Source organism: Capra hircus, chromosome 6 (genome assembly GCF_001704415.2).
Source record: "Capra hircus breed San Clemente chromosome 6, ASM170441v1, whole genome shotgun sequence".
Classification (NCBI taxonomy): Eukaryota; Metazoa; Chordata; class Mammalia; order Artiodactyla; family Bovidae; genus Capra; species Capra hircus.
In genome coordinates this window covers 116,761,194-116,784,738 of record NC_030813.1, presented here as the reverse complement: position 1 = coordinate 116,784,738, position 23,545 = coordinate 116,761,194, and the positions used below count along the sequence as shown (strand labels likewise).

Here is a 23,545-nt window from a genome sequence, read left to right as displayed (position 1 = left end):
CACGCTGCACCTTCTTCCTTGACAACTTCCCTTGCTATTTGAGTTTTTCTTCAGAAAACGTGAGGAAGAAAAAAGAAATTAACGAAAAAGACTTAAAAGCTACATAAGTGAAACCTCTCTTCTACAGCTCTCAGTGGGCTGTCTAGCGGGCACAAAGGTTCCCACAATGAGCGAGTGGCAGAGATGGTTCAGACCCCAGTGGGCCTTGACTTCAAAGTAAAATGGAGTCATTTCATTACTTACTTATTCCAATGAAGTAAACATGGCTATGTGCTCTAATTATTTAAGTCATTTACAAATCTTTATGCTAAAGAAGGAAACGCACCTTTCCCCCGAAGAATGTGTCCAAGACCAGGAGCCCACAGTGTCTTTGGTCCTCATCAGCAGCCACTTCATATTCTGCCTGATTGCAGAGACGACAGAAAAGAAAAATGTTAGTTAAGCTTCTTTGTGGACTTTGTAAGGTTTCAAAATCCTCTGACTTGTGGGATTGACTTGGTGCCTTGAGAACCAATAAGCAGCTCTTCTGGTCAAGTATCTGCAGCTCTTCTTTGGAAAACTGATGGCCACGAGGGGAAAAACTGTTCTGTTTTTAAAGGATCGATAATGTAGTGGCTTCCCTCGTAGCTCAGTCAGTAAAGAGTCTGCCTGCGGTGCAGGAGACCTGGGTTTGATCCCTGGGTCAGCAAGATCCCCTGGAGAAGGAAATGGCACCCCACTCCAGCATCCTTGCCTAGAAAATCTCATGGACAGAAGAGCATGGTGGGCTGCAGTCCATGGGGTCGTAAGGAGGCGGGCACAACTGGGCCACTAACAGCGCAGTGAAGCGACACGTGCCGCGGTGCTCCCTGTGCCACACTGCGTGCCCAGCCCTTAGACGTGGCCAAGTAAAACGGAGTGGGATGAGCGACGTGGGCTGGCCTAGGCAATGGCGTGTTAGGAAAGCCCAAGACGCACTCGGACACCTGTGTGCAGTGCTCCCAAGGAAGTCAGTCCGCAGCACCTGAGCAGGAGCCATTCACACACACGTGTCAGGGATCAACCGAAGGGCAGGTGACAGCACCCAGGCCAGAAAACGAAGTCACAGGCAGCACCTGATCAGTATCTAAACACCCATCGAGGATGAGCAAGGAACAAGGAAGGGGAAGACAGGGAAGAGAGAGAGAGACAAGGGGGAGATTGCCAAGGCCGAGATAAGAGAGTCTCAACCAGTCGTCCTGCAGCGTCCCCAGCCAGGGAGACAGGAGGATGCAGAGGCCTCACGAAGCCCAAGTTCTGCAACTGGGACCCTGGAGAGCAGTGAAGCCGGAAGCCAGATGGAGCTGAGAAACAGGGAACGAAGACCCAGGGAAGCCGCTCTACTCAACGCACGGAGAGGACTCCAGGATGAAGGGCTTGGGCCAGCGTCCAGCCTCCTCCCTCGCACTCTGCTCAGGCCCGGCACAGGGGCCGTGACCTCGGCTGGCTGCCCTCCCAGAGCCGACTTCATGCTCTCCATTCAAGGCGTCACACTCACCAGCACACTGACCAGCACGCTGTTTACTCACAAACTGCCCAACTCAAGTTCCTGGCGCTCTAGAGGCAATACAAGGGACAATCGACAGGAAAGAAAGTGCTGTGACTCCGCGATGGCCTCCGACGTGTCAGCCAGACTGGTGACCATCCCCAGGCACTCAAACACTAACCCAGTGTTGCCGGGTATTTGTAGATGTGACCAGAGTCTCTCTCGGTTGACTTTAATCCCAGGTAATCTGGGTGGGCTTCGTTCAACCAGTGCAAAGGCCTTTCAAGCAGAGCTGAGGCTTCCTTGAGAAGTTCTGCCTGAGGAGAGCAGTTTCACCCCCTTCCTGATGGTCTGTCCTCCGGATTTCCCACCTCCAGCCAGATCACACCATCATGTATGCTGATTCCTTGCAATAAATCTCTCAGCCTATCTGTTCCCGTTTCCATGTCTTTCCTTGGCCCCTGACTGATATAATTCATTCAGCAAGCACTGAGAGAGGAACAGAGCGAACAGCCGTATCAGCAGCCAGGAGAAGGGAATGGGTAAGATGCTGTCTGTCCACTCAAGGAGCCCAAGGAACCCGGCATTGCCCACTACAAGGAGAGTCGGAGCCGCAGTGATGCCTGGTGGCATACACTGGTGTGGCTTATGCACCACGAGGCTACTGTCGAAAAACTAATCCTGCAGCCACAGCCAGCAAGCCAGGCACCTAGCAGCTAACGGGGTCATGATTCATCAGAAGACTCGGGTGTACACCTCAAACTAACACAGCACTGAACACCAAATGCAGTCCAATGCAAAAGAGAGAACTTTTTAAAAGGAAGCACACATGCTCAGTCACTCCAGTTGCGTCCAACTCTGCGCAACCCTCTGGGACCATAAACTGCTGGGCTCCCTGCCCATGGGACTGCCCAGGTGAGAACACTGGAGTGAGCTGCTATGCCTTGCTCCAGGGGATCTTCTCAACCCAGGGATGGAACCCATGTCCCCTATGTCTCCTACACTGGCAGGCAGGTTGTTCCTTACCACTAGCGCCATCTGAGAAGCCTTAAAAAGGAAGCTCTGACGGCCTCCCTCCCAGCCATCTCTCAGCCCAGTCCAGGCACCAGTAAGGAGAGCCGGGGAGCTCCCAGAACAGGAGTAAACAATAAAACAGGCAAGGGCCCCATACAGTTTTCTGAAAGAATACATGCTGCTACTGCTAAGTAGCTTCAGTCGTGTCCGACTCTGTGCAACCCCAGAGACGGCAGCCCACCAGGCTTCCCCGTCCCTAGGATTCTCCAGGAAGAACACTGGAGTGGGTTGCCATTTCCTTCTCCAGTGCATGAAAGTGAAAAGTGAATAGGTACGTATTTCTAAAAAGCTAAGTCAAGGGGAAAGAAATGGATAAAATCCCCATGATATAGGCTAGTACCTTGCATACAGTATGGAGTCAATACATATTTGCTGATGTAACTAGGACAGGCTAAAGCAGAGAGGGAAGTGTCACAGTCTGGGCACAACTAACTGGAAGTAAGAGAACTTTTATTAATGAATTCTACCGACGCTCCACTAAGCTGCTTCTGAAGTTCACAGTTTTGAAGCTTCTAGCCTTGCTGGTGCTATCGCTATGGTTTCAGAAGCACAGCATCTCTTAACCTAGAAGGAGTCAGGGTGGACGTCGAGCTGGAGGCACAGATGTCAGGCAGATGTAGAAGGACGGCCGACCCCATTCACTGTGACCCTGCTTCCTGCGCTAGCTGTCTTCCCTGTGCGTGCTCTGGGTGGGAGCGTCTCCAAGCACTCAGGGCGCCTGGAGGCGGCGGCTCTACAAGCGCTGGCTTCACCCCCACTTTAGCCTTCTTACAAGGGAAAGCAGCGCGTTTCAAAGCTATGTCGTAAACACCTTTGATTCTCCAAAGCTTGAGAAGGAATCTGTATGAGCTACTACTTTATCCGCTCTAACCCAACGTGGCGCGACGCCAGGACAGCTCATCTCTGTGCTCTCGCCGCGCTGCAGGGTCTGACCGCCTTAGAGAGCTCTCAAGCTAGTTTTCAATTTCCAAAAGCACAGGCTCGGGTGACTCTGCGCGGTGATGAATCACTCACCACTGCGTCCAGGAACTCAATCCGCCTCTTCAGATCCCCTTTCGTGTCGCAGAACTGCCTGAAGAGAAGTCTTCCGATCGGCTGCTTGTCACAGAGGCTGCTGTAATCCTTCTCTGGGTGAAGAGAAGACAACACACACAGCTTTTCGGAACCTCACTACTTTTACCTGACACAATACACGTCAGAAACAGTACTCGAAGTATTATTGTTGAGACCACAGTTGTTTACTAATTCACACTGGGTTATCACGAATATTTAAAATTAAAGTGCCAAAGGCAGCTGGAAGAACGGATGAAGAAAGGTGTATGGAGATGGACTGGGAATTCCCTGCTCCCTACACAAAGGAAAGGGGGGTCCCTGGGGAACCGAGGGGCAGGAAAGGGCGCTGGGTCGGTCCTCCCACGATGCCACCCACTCCGTGTTAGGCACAAACTACACGCATGTGAAATACATCACAGGAACGTTCTACCTTAGATTTTTGAAAACTTTTTTGTTTTGATACATTTCTATTCTTTCACAAGTTAACAGATATATTTTTAATGATTTTTTAACTGTCTTTTTTCTCTCTGGTGGGATGATATATTGTATACCTTACCTTACCCCAAACACTCATATTATCTTGTGAACAAGGCACTAAGATTTAGCGAAAGTGTCACAAGGACTATAAGGCAAAATTGTATGTTCAAAATAGGTTTATTTAAACTTCAGCAAGAAAATCAGCTGCTCTTTTAGCAGTGGCTCTGAACTTGAGCATAATTAGGTTCAGATATCCCTATGGTTCAGATGGTTAAGAATGTGCCTGCAAAGCAGGAGATCTGGGTTCGATCCCTGGGTCAGGAAAACCCCACGGAGAAGGGTACGGCCACCCACTCCAGTGTTCTTGCCTAGAGAATCCCATGGACAGAGAGTCAGATAGAACTGAGCAACTAACACTTTCGCTTTTTTCACATCCCTAAACCAGCTATAAAGGTGAAGAAGTAAGTGAAACTCGTGAAAATCAAGCGGGCCCTAACAAACTCCTCAACTAAAGGGTTTATTAACGCCAAGTATAAGTAGGAACAAAACCCTGTTTAGGTCACTCAGTCTGCATGTGGGAATGCAGCCAAGGATAGGAAACCCTGTTTCCCACTGCACAACTGCTTGTTTCAGCGAATGTCCGCAGCAGCTTGGCAAAAACTCTGCCACCCACTTGATCCAATTCAGCTACCACATTTTATTTAGGGACACTCACTCACTACATTTAAAACACACAGGACATAAGGTCGTTAAAGGGGTGATGTTTTCAAAAGCTGAGGTTTTTTTGGTTTGTTTTTTGTTTGTGGCTGCACCTCGCAGCCGGTGGAACTTCTTTGACTGGGGGACCAAGCTTCCAGCCCTGGCCCCTGCAGTGGAAGCGTGGAGTCCTCACCACTGGGAGACCAGGCATGTGACCCGTGACCCCTGCAGTGGAAGCACGGACAGCCAGGGGAGTCCAAAGCTGAGAGCTGGCAAGGCTTTGCCCCCACACTCGGAGGCCCGTAGATCTTCCCGGTTTCCAGCGGGGTCGCAGATGGAGCACGGGTTTGCTGGCCTTCTCACCTAGGCTCCTACTCAAAGGACCAAAGACAAAACCACAACAGAAAGGATGAAGCCTGACATGGAAAAAAGAACACATGTGTCCTCGGGAGTTAAGAGACCTGAGGACTGCGTGGGCTTCCCAGGTGGCTCAGTGGTAAAGAAACCGCCTGCAATGCAAGAGACACGGGTTTGATCCCTGGGTCAGGAAGATGCCCTGGAGGAGGAAATGGCAACCCACTCCAGTATTCTCACCTGGGAAATGCCACAGACAGAGAACCCTGGTGCGCTAGTCCCTGGGGTTGTGAAGGGTCAGACACACACACACACACGTAGGGCACAACTGACAGCTGAACCACAGCAGGAAGAGAGGAAGCCAAGGGCGCGGGCCTGTTAAAGGGGCCGCCAGGTGAGTCCTCAGAGGCAAGGGAGCCCGCCCGGGGGTCTGGATCCCGGGAGCCTCGCCGAGGCCTGAACACAACTGCAGTCCAGGGGACTTCTTCAGGCTGAAGCCTCTTTGCAGGATGTGGGTGTCTGACAAGCGAGATGCTGAGACCCCGAGGAGGCAGAGCCTGGCTGGAGGAGCTACATGCTGAGCTGGTAAAGTGGAGCAACGCTGTCTGTGGCCCCTGGGACACAGGCTCCGTCCGGACGGGACCTCGCTGACCCACCCACCTTCCAGAACCCCATGCAAGAGAGGGGTGCCCAGGAAAGCCAAAGCACATGACCACAGAGGAAGCCCCTCTCTTAAATTAGACACACATTAAATTTTATAATTAACCATACATGAAGTTTTATAATTAAATATACACTAAACTTTCCCAGGCCCAAGATTAAAGGCTCCAATAAATGTTAAACGTGACAAAAGAAGGCTGACCCAGAGGTAGAGACAAAAAAAAACCTCTGAGAAAGAACAAAAAATTAACCACAAAATGTAAAGATCCAGACGGACACAGTAAGCAGTAAAAATTACTTGAGGAGCTGTGGTAACAGAGTAAGAGAGAAATCGAAGAGGACAAATCGGAAGCCAGAAAGGATAGCTCGCGGGTGCAAAGCAGAAGGGGCAAAACACAGACAGACGGATGGGAAGCCGACAGCTCCGTGCTCCTCGGCAGAGCGCGAGTCCAGTTCAGAGCATTTTCTCCTTTCTGGCTCCAGCCACACTTAACAGCTTCTAGATCGCACGGACCTGTAATGTTATACTCCTGTACCAGATTTTAATTTGTTAGGACAATCTATGGACCAAGATACACAGAAGGCAAACGGCTGACCCCACAAGCAGTTCAGAGAGGCTGAGAGAGGACACGCAGGGAGGCCAATGTGGAGGCAAACGAAGCTTCAAGGGGAAAAAAAGGCAGCTCACAGCTTCAAAAGGCCTAGAAGCCACACAAGGAGTCTCCCTCCGTCCGGGAAGAAGCGGACAAAAACAAACTACAGGAGAGAATTTCCTCCTCTCACCGTACGCCAGGGCACCTGTAAGTCCTCTCCGCAGATCGTCGCGTTTGACCTTCACAGTTATACTTACAAGTAGGGCATTCTGAAGACAGCAGAGACCTGTGGGACATGCTCATGTCCGAGGGCCATCTGCAAAGACCCAGGCCATGGACAGGGAGAGGGGCAGCAAGCTGGGACCGGGGTACCAGCCAGCGGAAGAGCAGTGGTGACCTGAGGGAGGCAACCAGCACGGGAGGGAAGGGCCAGTTTCTCACAATAAAGTGTCTCAGAAGGCAACTGGTTCCAGTTCCAAGTACCTCAGCAGTGAGGCGGCAATGACAGGGAGGGCCGCTCTCGGGGACGCTGGGGAGATCACGGGCTCAGAGCAGCCAGCCCTGAGCCGCAGCAAGGTCTGCATCGTGTGTGTGGCACAGGCAGACAGAGGTCCTTCTCAGACACGTACACCCTCCAAACCAACACCACTGAACTGTACACTTCAAAACGGTTAAAGTGGCCACTTCCGTCATGTTTATTTTACCACAAGAAAAAAAGACTTGAACATGAATAACTTTGGCCACCTGATGTGATGAACTGACTCACTGGAAAAGACCCTGATGCTGGGAAAGATTGAAGGTGGGAGCAGAAAGAGGAGACAGAGGATGAGATGGTTGGATGGCATCACCAACTCAATGGACATGAGTTTGAGTAAACTCCAGGAGTAGGTGATGGACAGGGAAGCCTGGCGTGCTGCAGTCCATGGGGTCGCAAAGAGTTGGACACGACTGAGCGACTGAACTGAACTGTAGCCATATTATTCATAACAGACAAAAAATGGAAAACCACTCAATATCTATGAAATGATGACTGGATAAAGCATAATATGTACAGTGGAAGAGTATTTGACAACAAAGAGGAGGAAAGTACTGATCCATGGTGCACAGTGCAGGAACTCAGAAGATGAGGGTAAGTGAAAAGAAGCCAGCCACACGAGACCTCGTGTCTGGTTCCTATCTGTATGAAATGTCCGGGGTCGGCAAATCCACAGACACAGGAGTGGATGGGTGGCCGCCTTTGGCTGCAAGTGGGGGGGGAATCGGGAGTGACTACCAGTGGGCAGGGGGTTTCTTTTCGGGTGGTGAAAATGTGGTAAAACTAAAAAAACTGATCGCGGTAATGGTTGCACAACTCTGTGACTATATTAAAAACCACTGAATTATAGACTTTAAACAGGTGAATTATAGGGCATACTAATTATATCTTTAAAAAATTGCTGTTTTTAAAACATAATGAGAAAAAAATGTAATGAGGTTAATTAACAAGGTTGGGTAGGTTTTTTTAGGGGAAAAATACTCTGACTTTATGCTGTCTGAAGTTAACTTTGATAGTTAAAATATTTAAACTTTCTTTACAAGGAACTACAATGGTACTAAAGAAAAAACAGATTTTTAAAAAATTATCTTGGAGTAAAGATGTCTTCCCTAAATACAACATAAAGTTCAGAGGCTAAGAAGAAAAATATTGACATATTTGTCTACATAAAAAATTAAAACGTCCATATTGAAAAAATACTGCCAGTCAAAAGGCAAGAGCAGAAATAGAAATGTGTTCACACTGAACATAAAAGGACAACTCATTTTGCATATGAAGAACTTTTACAAATGAATTGGAAGAAAATAAAACTGAAAAAACCCAAGGAAACTGCTCAACTCCATCCACAATTAAAATGAGACCATTTTTCAAATTACAATTTGACATGAATCTGAGCAAACTTCAGGAGACAGTGATGGACAGGGAGCCTGGCGTGTCGCAGTCCACGGGGTCACGAAGAGTCGGATACGAATAAGCGACTGAACGCCAAACGGATGAAAACACTGGTAACAGTCAGTGTCAGCAAAGTCGCAGGCAAGGGTAAGGGGACTGGGGAATATCCACACTCTGATGCGTATCCTGTGAACTGGAAATCACATCTCTAAACAAACAGTGATGGCCGCCCTCACGCAAGGCTCTACGCACGACTTCTTCGCTCGGGCCAGGACCTGTCGCTAACTCTCACTCTCAGTCTCCATGACACTGAGGCATCTTATTGTTTAATCTGACCACTCTTTTCCTGAAGTTCCCATCGAGAATTCCTGTCCACACGCATAGAGAACCGTCTGGAAGAAGAATGAGAAAGGGTTACCAGCGTTCCCTTCTAGAGGGGATGATTGCTACATTTCTCTTCAGTTCTATCCAGAACAATGGGCCTATATTACATCTTAAAGAATGGTCTTAATTTTATTTATTTTTATTTATTCATTTCATTGTGCTGCACAGCTTGTGGGATCTTAGTTCCCCGACCAGGCGTGGAACCTGGGCCCACAGCAGCGAAAGAAAGTGTGGAGTCCTACCCACTGGGTCACCAGGGAATTTCCAAGATCTTTGAAAATGAAAAAGTCAATAGCCATATACTTGATAATGTTTCTAACGCACATTAGAAAACCTATGTGGTTTTTTCCTGTGAAGAGTCCTGATGGTATAAGGAGAATCTATTATAGAGGATTTGAAACAAACAAGGGACTCAAGAGAAAATAAGTTCCAACAAAGGGAAACAGCACACGCCAGACGCGGCCTCCGGAGAAACGGGCGCGCCTCCATACTCACCGATGGACTGGCGAAGCTCACTGCACTGGCTGACGGGGGGCAGTCTCAGCATCTCCCTCCACTTCCTACTACGACCACTTTTCTTGCTGATCCCTCCTAAAAAACAAACAAAAAAAGTATTTCTGTAACATTCAGACTACGCATTTCTAACAGCTACTTCCTTCCACTCATGTGTTCCCTGGGTTGGGAAGATCCCCTGAATGGGGCATGGCAGTCCAGTATTCTTGCCTGGAGAATCCCATGGACAGAAGAGCCTGGTGGGCTACAGTCCATGGGGCTGCAAAGAGTCAGGCGCAACTGAAGTGACAGAGCGTGCATGCGCACACACACACACTGATAAATGGTGTGAAATAAAACCAGGCCATGCAAAGGCGGCGGGTGCTCGTTGGGCTGAGATGGGACCAGGAGAGGCCCCTCTGTGTCACACATGGGCAGAGACCTCGGAGGTGAGGATGCAAGCCTCCGAAAGGCCTAGGAGGACTTTCCCTAGCAAGACAAGGTAGGAAGAGCAATTAGATAATAGTTTAGAAAGATGTTTTTATTTATTTATTTATTTATTTATTTATTTATTATTAGGCTGTGCCAGGTCCTAGCTGCTGGAGAAGGCAATGGCACCCCACTCCAGTACTCTTGCCTGGAAAATCCCATGGACAAAGGAGCCTGGTAGGCTGCAGTCCATGGGGTCGCACAGAGTCGGATACGACTGAGAGACTTCACTTTCACTTTTCACTTTCATGCATTAGAGGAGGAAATGGCACCCCACTCCAGTGTTCTTGCCTGGAGAATCCCAGGGACAGGGGAGCCTGGTGGGCTGCACAGAGTCGGACACGACTGAATCAACTCAGCAGCAGCAGCAGCAGCAGCAGCAGGTCCTAGCTGCAGCCTGCAGGCTTCTCTCCAGTTGCGGTGCCCAGGCTGCAGTCAGCAGGCCCAGTAGTTGAGGGGCACGGGCTTAGTTGCCCCAGAGCATCTGGGATGGTAGTTCCCCAAGCCGCGATCAAACCGCCATGCCCTGCAACGGAAGGAGACGCCTAACCACTGGCCCACCAGGGAAGCCCCCTTCCTCTTCACTCCTGATGACCACCCTTCCTCTGGAGCCTCGGCTGTGTGGATGGACACAGGCACTCCCGCTGTCTTCTTGGGGCAGGGGCAAAAAACTGTGCTGTTTGAGCACGACTGAACACTGCGGAGCAAGGAGAGTGGACGTGTTCTGACCGCCTTCGGCATGGACAGGCTTCGAAGCAATCCTGAGTAAAGGAGAGTGAGAGTGCAAGCCGCTCAGCTGCGTCCGACTCTCTGTGACCCCGTGGACTATGACACAGTCCACGGGACTCTGCAGGCTGGAACACAGGAGTGGGTACCTTTCCCTTCTCCAGGGGATCTTCCCACCTCAGGGATCGAACCCAGGTCTCCCGCATTGCAGGCGGATTCTTACCAGCTGAGCCACAAGGGAAGCCCAAGAACACTGGAGTGGGCAGCCTATCCCTCCTCCAGCGAATCTTCCTGACCCAGGAATCAAACCGGGGTCTCCTGCATTGCAGGATTCTTTACCAACTGAGCTATCAGAGAAGCCAAAGGAAGTTGGACACAAAATAATTCAGACAGTGTAATTCCATTGATATAAATTTCAAAAACAGCTGAAACTAATTTACAGTTATATAAATCAGAGTAATAGTTACCTGTGGGTAGGGGCCTGGCGTGCTATACTCCACAGGGTCACAAAGAGTCAGACGCAACTGAGTGACTGAACAACCACAACACGGCAAGGAAGGTAGGCTGATAATGGTTTTTTAAAAATTTTTATTGGAATACAATTGCTTTACAATGTTGTGTCAGTTTCTGCTGTCCATCATGAATCAGCCACGTTGCGTACACACATCCCCTCCCTCGTGAACCTCCCTTCTGCCCCCAGCACTCCATCCCTCCAGGATGCCACAGAGCACTCAGCTCAGTACCCTGAGAGGGGAATGGGTAAAGGGGGTGTGGCAGATACAGACGACGGAATATTACTCAGCCGAGAAAAGGAGCGCAACTGGGCCACCTGCAGCAATGTGGGCGAGCCTAAAGCCTCGTACGGGGTGGAGTGGGCCAGAAAGAGCAACGCGCTCGTCATCCAGCTACTAAGTCATGTCTGACTCTCTTTGCAACCACACGGACTACGGCACACCAGGCTTCCCTGTCCTTCACTATCTCCCCGAGCTTGCTCAAACTCAAGCCCACTGAGCCAGGGATGGCACCCACTTCTCTTCTTCCCCTCTTTCCCAGCACCAGGGTCTTTTCCAACAATAGGCTTTTCACATTAACACATATATACAGAATCTAGAAAAATGACACTGATGAATCCATTTGCAGGCCAAGAATAGAGGCGAAGATTCAGAGAATGACCTTGTGGACACAGTGCGGGAAGGAGAGGAGACAAGCTGTGAGCAGCACTGGCTTCTGTGCACTATCGCGTATGAAACAGCCAGCCAGTGGGGCACCGCTGCACTTATGAGACGGCCAGCCAGTAGGGCGCTGCTGCGCTCATGAGACGGACAGCCAGTGGGGCGCTGCTGCGCTCATGAGACGGACAGCCAGTGGGGCGCTGCTGCGCTTATGAGACGGACAGCCAGTGGGACGTCGCTGCGCTTATGAGACGGACAGCCAGTGGGGCGCCGCTGCAGGTATGAGACGGACAGCCAGTGGGGCGCCGCTGCACGTATGAGACGGACAGCCAGTGAGGCGCCGCTGCACGTATGAGACGGACAGCCAGTGGGGCGCCGCTGTGCCTATGAGACGGACAGCCAGTGGGGCGCCGCTGCACATAACAGCCAGCCAGCCAGTGGGGTACCACTGGGAGCCGCTGCGCATATGAGACGGACAGCCAGTGGGATGCCACTGCACATATGAAACAGCCAGCCAGTGGGACGCCACTGCGCATATGAAACAGCCAGCCAGAGGGGCACCGCTGCGCATAACAGACAGACACCCAGTGGGGCGCCGCTGTGCATATGAGATGGACAGCCAGTGGGACGCCGCTGCGCATATGAAACAGCCAGCCAGTGGGGCGCTGCTGCACATATGAAACAGCCAGCCAGTGGGACGCAGCTGCGCTTATGAGACCAACAGCCAGTGGGACGCTGCTGCGCATATGAGATGGACAGCCAGTGGGGCGCTGCTGTCGCATACGAAACAGCTAGTGGGACGCCGCTGTCACATATGAAACGGACAGCTAGTGGGACGCCGCTGCGCACCGCTGTCTTTCGACAAGTGTTAGCACGGTGCATCTTTCTCCATCTGTTTTTAGCCTATATGCATCTCTATGTTTAAGATGGGTTTCCTGTAGACAACAGAGTTGGGTCTTGTTTTTTCATACACTCTGACAACCTCTTAAAATCGGTATACTTAGACCACTCACGTGAAAAGTGATTACTAACATAGTTGGATTACCATCTGCAATATTACTCTTTTCTGAAAATTTCTTGCCCTTGTTCTTTGTTCTTATTGTTGTCTTCCATTCTTTTTTTTGCCTTTCACAGTTATAATTGATCATATTATAAAACAATTTTCTCATCTTTCTTAGTACATAAATTATACTTCTCTTTAAGTTGCTTTTAGTGGTTGTTTTAGAGTTAATAATATATTTTATGACTAATCCAAGTCCACTCTCAAATAACACTATGCCACTTCACAGGCAGTAATATTACCTTATTTAAAAAACTGCAAAGTAAAGACTGAAGTCAGGAGGAGAAGGGGACGACAGAGGATGAGACGGTGGGATGGCATCATCAACTTGAAGGACGTGAGTGTGAACAAGCTCCAGGGGTTGGTGATAGACAGGGAAGCCTGGCATGCTGCAGTCCATGGGGTAGTCAGACACGACTGAGCGACTGAACTGAACTAGAAAGTCCATCTTCTTCATTTCTAAGGGACATTTTCTTAAGAAATTTTGTGTAGTTTCTCAGAAGTCAGATGCAATCCCCATCTTTCGTCCTCTAGAAGGTGGTGTTCTCTCTGGTTTTCTTCTTTACCTTTGAATTCCATACTTTTGGGGTTTTTTGTTTGTCTCTTCATAGTTACCATTCTTATTTTGGCGTGTTCAGTGTGCTTTCCTTATCTTTGAACGTGATTTGCCTAGGTGCAGTTTTGGGGGACATTTACCCTACTTGTTTCCTGAGCTTCCTGGATTTGTGGCTTGATGGCTGCCGTTAGTTTGGGGAAATGTTCAGTCATCATTGTTTCACACCTCTTCCACTTCTTTCCCTGTTTCTTCGCTTCCAGTCTTCTCTGTATGCATGTTACACTTTCTGCAGCTGTCTCTCAGTTCCTGGGTGTTCTCATTTCTTTTCAGTCTTTTTTTTCTCCTTTTCGGTTTCAGGAGTCTCTACTATCACACCTTGAAGCTCAGTCTCTCCTCAGCCCTGTACAGTCTAAAAATGAGCCCACAAAGGCATTCTTCATTTCTTTAAAAAACATTATTTACTTTTGGCTGTCCTGGTAATTCCAACGTTCCTGCTTTTACTCAGACTGCGAAGCCATGAAGAAGGTAGGGGAGAAGGCCGACACATCCAACGTGAACTTCAATAGAATCACGCTGGCTGGTGTGTGGAGAACAGAACGCAGGGTCAGAAAGGCAGAAGTAAGCCAAAGCAGCAGCAACTGCAGTCTTCCAGGTTGAGGTGGCGAGAGGTCAGAGTCGATTACATTTTGAAGAGAGATATGAAAATAATTGTCCAGTGACTGGGGATGGTGTATAAGGATCAAGGCAATTCTAGGATTTGGGCCTGAGCTTCAACTGAGATGCTGAAAGAAAAAACTGGGGCAGGAGAATTAAGACTCTAGTTCTGACTTTTTTGTGTGCACTGAGGTCTAGGAGGAGCCATGCCGAGTGGGCAGGTGGACAGGCGATCTGCAGATCCGGACCACTGAGGCTGCTGTGACAGATCGCCGCAGGCCGCGTGGCTCAGACAAGCACCCGTTTCTCAGGGCTCTGAGCGGGATTTCCGAGATCAAGGCGCCAGCAGATCCGGTGCCTGGTTTATATATGCCTGCCCTTGTTCTGTCCTCACACGGCCTTTCCTCAGTACATGCTGTTTATAAGGGTGTTAATCATCAAAAGGCCTCCCTTGCAACCTCATCCACACACAGTCACCCCGCAAATGCCCTGCCTCCAAATCCCTTCCCAGTGGGCCCCAGAGCGTCAGTAGGTGAGTTTGGGGTGCGGGCAGGGAGCAAGCATTGTGTCCACAGCGGCAGGCTGGAGACACACGTAGGAGAACCCTGATGGCTCCCCAGCCTGAGTGTGCAAGATGACACTGAGACAGAACAGAAAGCCAGGACATTTTCCAACAAGGCAAAACCTGCCTTTTTGAAAGCATTTATTTATTTGGCTGCATGAGGTCTTAGTTACGGCATGTGGGGTCTTCAGTTGCAGCAGGTGAACTCTCGGTTGTGGCATATGGGATCCAGTTCCCGGAAACCAGGGCTCCCTGCATTGGGAGCTTGGAGTCTTGGCCACAGGACACCAGGGAAATCCCGAGGGAAAACTCACTTTCTCCCATGGTACCAGCTCCAGAGGGCCTCCCAGGTGGCTCAGTGATAAAGAATCTGCCTCTGAATGTGGAGACTCGGGTTAGATCCCTGGTTCGGGAAGATCCCCTGGAGAAGAAAATGGCAACCCACTTCAGTGTTCTTGCCTGGAGAATTCCATGGGGCAGGGTGCAGTCCATGGTGTTGCAAAGAGTGAGACACGACTGAGTGCGCACACACCAGTTTCAGAGGAATCACGCAGATAGTGAAATTATTGTCACCCGAGGAAACTTCCCCAGGCGTCCTGGACCATTCATCAGCTCAGTAAGGATGAGGTTCGGGAGAAGGCCTTGTCAGACCGGGGAACTGATCTCATCTCATGCGGTGTCTTCGTGGTAACTGTTTGCAGCCAGGGCAGCTACACCGCCTACTGGAAGCACTGTCTGTGGTCCCAGACCATGGAGCCCTACATCCAGGTCTTGCCTTTCAAACAGCAGATCTGCCGCTACATCCCAGTGGATGAAAATGACATGGCGTTAGATGAAGTACTTTACAAAGACTCCTGAGCATCTTCGGTCCTGATGACCGCAGCCAATAATCAAAGTTTCATGCCGGGGAAAATGTATTTTCCCTTGTCAGAAATTAATGGGAATTTCACATTAATGTGCATATGGCCTGCATTGTTTTTAGTATGATACCTAACATGAAACTATTTCTAAAAATCAATAGCAATATGAATAATAGGACATTAATTAAAAGGGAGGCTATCACCATGAGTTTCAGCTTAACTCTGTGATATTCCTCTCCCAGGCTGGTCTTTCTGCTTTGCAGTTTAAAGTAAATATGATAAGGCACCAAGCTCCCATTCAGTGTCAGGGGAGAGGAGACTCACTGGGAGCAGATGCTTTCATCAAGTCCTGTCATGGGCCTGGGTCAGTCTGGCAGGCACACGGAGACCCGGAAACTATTAAAGGACTGGCTGGTGTTTGCTTTGCGTACAAAGTTCCCCAAGAATATTCTCCTCGTTCATCACGGCTTCACTCAATCAACCTGAAATATTATGTCGGACACTTTGTAGTTTTTGAGGGTTAATAGACTGAAACCTTTTATGATTTAAATATTGTAATTCAGCTGATTTGTTCCCATCTCTGTTGTTCTGTGTGTCGTCACTTATGAGCTTAAGATCCGATATCCTGTAAGAAATTATTTGTAATTGATGGCGTCTGCTTTGGAAAATGAAATTTGGGCTGAAGGTTGGCAGATGATATCAGTTAGAAACAGGAATTTTTTTTCTTAAGGAACAGGAATTAAAATTTTTTTTATTTATTTGGCTATGCCAGGTCTTAGTTGCAGCATGCGGGATCTAGTCCCCTGACCAGAGATCCAACCTGGCCCCCGCGTCGAGAGCATGCAGTCTTAGCCACTGGACCACAAGGAAGCCCCACGGAAAACGGCACCCTGTGGGGGAGGCTTCCCAGGCCCTGCTCTCTCACTCACATCCCACAGCCTGCCTTCCACCAGGTCCTGTTACTTCCACCCCCAAATCCTCTAGCATCTGTCCCCTCCTCTCCTCGTCCTGTTGTCCCTTTTGTCCAGACTCAGCATTTCTCAGATGAACTGGGCAAAGGCCCCACCCTGACTTCCCTTGCCTTCAGTCTGTCTCTCTCAGGCTACGCCAAGGTGATCCTACCGAACACAAAACTGGCCGTGAAGCCCCCTCCCCAGCTGGTGGTTTCCAGTCTCTGTTCTCCGGAACTGTCCTCTGTGCCACGGGTGTGGACGCCACACGGCTCCCCGAGCACAGCTGGCTTCTTCCACCCTTTGCACCCCATGTCCTGCGCTTCTCTGGCTGCAGGGCTCCTTCCTCTCTGTTCGTCTGGGAAACTCCTGTTTGTCCTTCCAGGCTCAGCTCGCCACGGTCTCTCTTTTCTGTGTTCCCAGGCAGAGTGGGTCCCTTCACCTGTTTAAGCAGCTCTGGCCACGTCCTCTTTGTCACATTGTCCTGTGTGTCAATTACTGTCAACCTACCCCTTCACCAGCCTGTGAGCTCCAAAGAAAGGGGACAATCTTTATATTTCTCACACTTTAGTTCAGTTCACTTCAGTTGCTCAGTTCTGTCCGACTTTCTGCGACCCCATGGACTGCAGCACACCAGGCCTCCCTGTCCATCACCAACTCCCAGAGTCCACCCAAACCCATGTCCGTTGAGTCGGTGATGCCATCCAGCCATCTCATCCCCTGTCGTCCCCTTCTCCTCTTGCCGTCAATCTTCCCCACATCAGGGTCTTTTCAAATGAGTCAGTTCTTCACATCAGGTGGCCAAAGTATTGGAGTTTCAGCTTCAACATCAGTCCTTCCAATGAACACCCAGGACTGATCTCCTTTAGGATGGACTGGTTGGACCTCCTTGCAGTCCAGGCTCTCAAGAGTCTTCTCCAACACCACAATTCAAAAGCATCAATTCTTCAGTGCTCAGCTTTCTTCACAGTCCAACTCTCACATCCATACATGACCACAGGAAAAACCATAGCCTTGACTAGATGGACCTTTGTTGGCAAAGTAATGTCTCTGCTTTTCAATATGCTATCTAGGTTGGTCATAACTTTCCTTCCAAGGAGTAAGTGTCTTTTCATTTCATGGCTGCAGTCACCATCTGCAGTGATTCTGGAGCCCAATAAAATAAAGTCTGACACTATTTCCACTGTTTCCCCATCTATTTCCCATGAAGTGATGGGACCAGATGCCATGATCTTCGTTTTCTGAATGTTGAGCTTTAAGCCAACTTTTTCTCTCTCCTCTTTCACTTTCATCAAGAGGCTCTTTAGTTCCTCTTCACTTTCTGTTGTAAGGGTGGTGTTATCTGCATATCTGAGGTGATTGATATTTCTCCCGGCAATCTTGATTCCAGCTTGTGTTTCTTCCAGCCCAGCGTTTCTCATGATGTACTCTGTATAGAAGTTAAATAAGCAGGGTGACAATATACAGCCTTGACGTACTTCTTTTCCTATTTGGAACCAGTCTGTTGTTCCGCGTCCAGTTCTAACTGTTGCTTCCTGACCTGCATCTAGGTTTCTCAAGAGGCAGGTCAGGTGGTCTGGTATGCCCATCTCTTTCAGAATTTTCCACAGTTTATTGTGATCCACACAGTCAAAGGCTTTGGCATAGTCAATAAAGCAGAAATAGATGTTTTTGTGGAACTCTCTTGCTTTTTCCATGATCCAGCGGATGTTGTCTCACAGTTGGTAGACACCAAGACATAAAGTGGGTGTTAGAGAATTATTTATTTTTAAAATCTAAGGTACTAGAATTTATTAGATTGCTAATGGTAATTACCAGATATAATTTGCACAATAATATGCACTAGTCATAAGAATATTGCTTGATGAATTTCTACGAATGTATGTGTGCATGCAATTACCACCCGGACCAATAAGCAGGGCGTGCTCATCGTCCCCCAAAGCTCCCGCCTGCCTCTCCTGTGTCAGCCCCTCCCCGTCCTCTAGGCAATCGCCACTTGCACTGTGATGACCATGGATTAATCAGTTTCTCTTCAAGCTCAGGAAATCATGGAGGACTGCAGTTTCTCTGCTCTTCCCCTCAACACATGCCCAGCTGTTGCACGTGTCAGCAGTTCTCTTCTCTAAGGCAGCGCAGTATTACTGAGTTTCACGGCTTGCTCATCCACTCTCTCACTGATACCCTTTGGGTTGAAAGGTTATTTCCAGTTTGAGACGATTATGAATAAAGGTACTATAAGCCTTCCAGTGCTAGCCTTAGCATTTCCAAGTATGGGGTCAACTGATGCCCCGAAGTTGAACAAAATCTCAGGTTTCAGTCCCTATTTCCAGACTGCCAGTCTAAAAAGACAGCTTACTGTGAGATCGCACTTTCTGGCTCTTGCCAGTGCTGAGGGGTGTCTGAGGCACGCTCTTCTGTCCGCAGCCAGCGTTTGGCATTTGCAGAGGAGAGACTGAGCTAGCACAGTGCTGGGCGCCGGCGGCACACCAGAGGGCGCCCACAGCTGCCCAGGTGCCCAGCGTAGCGAGAGCTTCTCCTGGGCACAGCAGGGCTGCAGGGGTGGAGCGACCATGCCTTCTGCCGAGACTCGGACGTGCCCCAGAATAGCTTCCTGGAACAGGAAGGAAGATGGCTTCACCAGGCAGGAGGAAAAGCCCAGGGGCATGAACTGGTGTGACCCAGGCTGCTATGCACAAGGAGAAGAGAGCAGGCCAGTGGTCAGGCAGGACCCTCTGGGCCATGATGAACTAAGGCATTTGGACCTGACCTGGGATGAAGCTCCAGGGCCAAATTTTAAACAGGAGATTATTAAAGAAAACAGCTCTGTGTTTTAGAAAGAGTGTTCTAGCAGCCCTGGGGATTATAAAAAACTCTGAAAGTAGAGATCAGCTAGGAAACCACTGCCCTCAGTCAACTTAAGAGGGGTAGAGAACCATCTAAGGGGGTACTGGGAGAAGACACAAACAAAAAATGAAATAGACAAATAATGAAGCTCAAGAATAAATGAGATTCAAGGACCTCCTGTACGTGGGGACTCAGGAAGAGAACGCTGAAGAATGAGACAAGGAGCCAAGTTCAAGGTCAACTAAATGATCACAGCTGCAATGTGTCAGCTCATCATCAAGGTTCTGGACATAACAAACCTACAACCACAACCACCATGATTATTTACTGAGCACTTTTTAAGCACCAAGCACTCTACCACAGTAATCCATGCAGCCCTCCCGCCAACACCGTGAAGTAGGACTGTTCCAAGCCCCAGCTCTGCAGAACAGGGGAACGAGGTGTGGGCCGAGCGGGGTAGCGCCCAGAGGGAACTGACCGCACTGCCTGGATGCTGCAAACCCTCACAAACGCTAGTTCTTCTCAGTTATCAACCATCAGGCTCTGCAGTCAAACCTGAGCATGCCTTAAGCCCTCCGTATCAAGCCAGTCCTTTAGTTTTCAGCACAAATTTCACCTTCTCTTTTTTGAAATTACCAAATTGCCCCCCTTAATCTCCAACTGTCGACTAAGTGCCAATTATATGGCCAGCACAGAAAGGGATAAACAATAAAAGTAAGAGTTCTGTCCTGTCCTTACAACAGATGACAATTTAGCTGAGAATCACTGGCTACCCTGTGCTGTGAACTCCAAGTTCCAGATTCCCAGAGGGCAGAGAGTGCCTCTAAGTTGGAAGATCAGAGACATGGACAAGAAGGATGAAGGTAAAGTGGACCCCGAAAGGAGGAAAGAACCAAACGAAAATAAGAAGGGCCTGCTGCACAAAAAGTCTGAACAGTAAGCATACAAGAGCATGCCCAAACCAATTGAAAGGTATATAAGCTACTTACAGAAACTCCTCGCAACCAAAAACCCTGATGAGGAAGCTTCAGCAAGAGATAGCATTAATGATCAAAGGTATATCAACTATACGCCAGGTGCTAAACAAACCTTTAGATAAAACTACAACCTGAAACCTCAATAGAATTGCTATCAGTTCAGTTGAGTTCAGTTGCTCAGCTGTGTCCGACTTTTTGCGACCCCATGGACTGCAGCACTCCAGGCCTCCCTGTCCATCACCAACTCCTGTACACAAGACCAAAACCTACGTTTAATGTTCATATCATATCCTCCTCCCTGCGTGTTTATAAGGTTAATTTCTTCAAGAGACAAAATGGAGTTAGTCTCCTAAAAGTATGATGTAAAACAATTTCAGCTTCTCATTCAGAACAATTAAAGGTCATAAGTTGCTTCACAAATGTACTGCACGGGGAAAAAAATGCTGAGTTTCAAAAGAAGCGGTGAGTCTTGTATCTTACTTTACGAATAATATGATTTCATACTTCCTTAAGGTGTGCCTGGCATAGTGACATACACACAATTTTTTTCAATGAGACATCATCTGCCGACACTCCTGAAAAAGGAGAAAAGATCTGAACAAACCTGAGGCCAAAAAAACACGAGATTGATTTTACTTGAAATAAATCTAAGAAATGACTGGACTGACAACACTGCAGTTCCCAGGGCCAACATATGACTGCGGGCTCTGTCCCCTCGTTTCAAAAGTTAATTTCCTAATATGGAGCCAGAGAAATTGACTGAGGGGTAAGTAACCATGAACAGACAAGTGTCCAAGAAGGTACTTTCTGAGAAATACACTACAAGCTCCTAAAGCAAATAAACAGTTTACAACTTGGGTAAACAACCCTAAATCATAACCAAATGCAGCACTTAATATTCACATCTTTCTGACATTTCCGATTCAACTTCTCTAAGCATTAACCACACTGATATAATGACTCCTTTAACACAGGAGTAAACACTCCCTGCTGACTTGGGGGTACACCTCATAAGAGTTATAATACAAGTTAATAGTTGAGGGAATAAACTTTAAAACTTCCTTAAGCAATTATCAACGTGGTCCTAGGCTTTATGGCAGAAAACAGTGGTTTTATGTTAGTTAGCATTTATAGAATACTTACATGTTCCTCCTTACCTAAGCTCTACAGCACTGTAAGGCAGTCTGTTTGGTACAATATTCTCTATTCACACATTATACCCAGACATAAAAGCAGAGCAGAAAGAAAACAGGTTCAGCCTCAGTCAGATCTGATTTCCACGGAGGATGATCCACTTCTATGATCAGTGTCGAGTTCAGAGTGAGGGGCGCCAGACGACAATCAATGCCCCGTCTTACTCTAAGGACTCTCCAGGGCCTGAACAGCAAAGTAGGACCCGGCTTCTTCCTACCCGTCCTCAGTTCTTCTACTCAGAGGGATTCCAGTGAGCACACAGAAGTACTGGGGTCTTGATTTTCAACTCCTAATACAGCAAACACTTTACATAATAAAAGTTCATTACGTCTGAAATCAGAATCCCTCCGTGTAACCCCTAACTTCAGTGGCTAATTCTCTGCATCACTCACTGTGACTTCGAGAAATTCCTGCACAGTGTTTCTGATGCAGTCTCCAAGGTGTGAAAAACCATGCGCATTTTAATCAAGATCTTTCCTCTTGAAATGGGAAGGAGGTGGCTTAAAAAGAGAACTCCCCAAGTCTGATATTCCAGCTTAACTTCCTTTACACAATGTTAAGCACTACTCTAATCACAAGATGAACTGATTGATGCTTCTCAGCAGCATCACAAGTCACCAAGAATTCCACTTAGCCAACATGTGCACCCAGGACTGGAACTTTGAAGCCCTGGGAGACAGAGAACAAAATACTTCTTCCAGATTGTATTAAACACACATCCTCTGGTGGGCACTTACTCTGTTGCCAGCACAAAGATAAAGCGACTGACCCCACACCGAAGCCCTAAGGGCGAAGGGGCTGAAGAACTATGGGTGGGCTCTGCCGCCAGCCCTCCCATCTCTCCAGGAGCAGCAGAGGGGTCACCTTCACAGAGAACTATACTTGCGGGGTCAGCAAGTGGAAGGGTGGGCCCAACTGCTGCTTCTACATTGCGACCAGCATGAATTCTTCCTAATGTGTTCAATCTCTCCCTAAGCCGGGCTAAAACCCACTCTACACAAGTCTGGACACCATCAAACCTCAAATCCAAGAAGAGATGTTAACAGTCCCCCGCTCCAGTATTCTTGCCTGGGAAATCTCATGGACAGAGGAGCCTGGCGGGCTACAGTCCACCGGGTCGCAAGAGTCGGACTGAGCGACTAGACAACAAAACACACTTAAGGCAAGGGCCTCCCAGGGTGGTTCACGGGATTCTCTTCGGTGGTCCTTTGAAAACCACAAAGACACGGTTCTTTGCCGCCGGCTTTACTGGCTGGTCTGGCCTCCTCTCTTGAGGACAGATCACACTGATCGCCCGAGGCTGAAGCCACACTGCGTCCCGAGGTTCCGGAAGGAGGGCAGGACAGGGGAGCAAGTGCAGAACTGGAGCGTCGCGCGCGCTTCCTTCACTCGGGTCCTGAGGCGGCGCCGAAAGGCGACGGAGCAGCTTAGGCGATAGGTGCCAGGGCTGACCACTCGCCGACCGCGCACTCCAGAGAGTGAGGCTGCGCGGAAGATCCGGGGGCCGCGGCAGTGTCGGTGTTCCCGGCAGGGCTGGGGCTGCACGGGCTCAGGACTCGGGCGGGGTCGGGGCGCCGCTGTGCACCCACCTTGGCGCGCTCTCAGCAGCATCGTGTTGGCCAAGAAGTTCTCGAGCTCCATAGATGACCGCCGTCGTCGTCGTCTTCTTCGCCGCCGCCGCCTGGCTCTCTCGGCGGGAGGGGGCGGGGGCAAGGCGGGGATCGGCCGCGGGGCGGCCCCCGAGCATCGCCCGCCCGACTCCGCGTCGGGTCGCGCCCTGGGCCGCCGCTCCTGCACCTGCTGCTGCTGCTTCTGCCACGGACCCGGCCACGGCCACGGCCACGGCCACCACCCTCGCCGCCGCCTCTGGGTCTGCTTTCGACGACGCCGCTGCTTCGTACGCTGAGGGCGCCCGGCCGCCTCGCCTCCGGGGCCGGGGGCTGCGGCCGCGGAGCTGGAGGGCCGGTTCCCCGCGGTCACCGCCGCCGCGCCGTGGCCCAGGCTGCCGGCCCCATCGCCCTGAGAGCGGCTCACTGGCCGGGGCACCGCCCCCGGCGGCGACGGCTACTGCCGCCGCCGCCGCCGCCACCTACTCGCACAGCAGCCGGCTTCCCGCCAACGGCTCTTCAGACGAGGGAGCCAGAGCGCCCTGAGGCGGGGGCGGCGCCTCGCGGGCCACGACCGCTCCCAGAAGGCCCCGCGCGGGGCGGAGGCGGAGGGGCGCGAGCGCCGCCTGCTGGGAGTTGTAGTCGCTCGACCTGTGGGCGAGAAGGCTGCGCGGGGG

At 49.8% G+C, this 23,545-nt stretch overlaps 1 protein-coding gene across 7 annotated transcripts in view; it reads right to left on the bottom strand.

The window, feature by feature from the left end:
• GRK4 (G protein-coupled receptor kinase 4) overlaps positions 1–22,952 on the bottom strand; it is a 53,306-nt gene extending 30,354 nt beyond the window's left edge. For 5 of the 7 annotated variants that reach the window (XR_001918228.1, XR_001918229.1, XR_001918230.1 and 2 more), the window contains exons 1-4: positions 22,851–22,952; positions 9,221–9,316; positions 3,593–3,705; positions 326–403 (exon numbers count right to left, since the gene is read on the bottom strand). Coding sequence is in view for 2 of the 7 variants with exons in the window: in XM_018049857.1 (XP_017905346.1) it covers positions 326–403; positions 3,593–3,705; positions 9,221–9,316; positions 22,851–22,902 (339 nt within the window). In the remaining 5 variants the exon portion in view is untranslated. Of the gene's footprint in view, positions 1–325; positions 404–3,592; positions 3,706–9,220; positions 9,317–21,210; positions 21,330–22,850 lie in introns of those variants that run through there. The other 2 variants (XR_001918231.1, XR_001918232.1) reach the window with 2 other exon arrangements.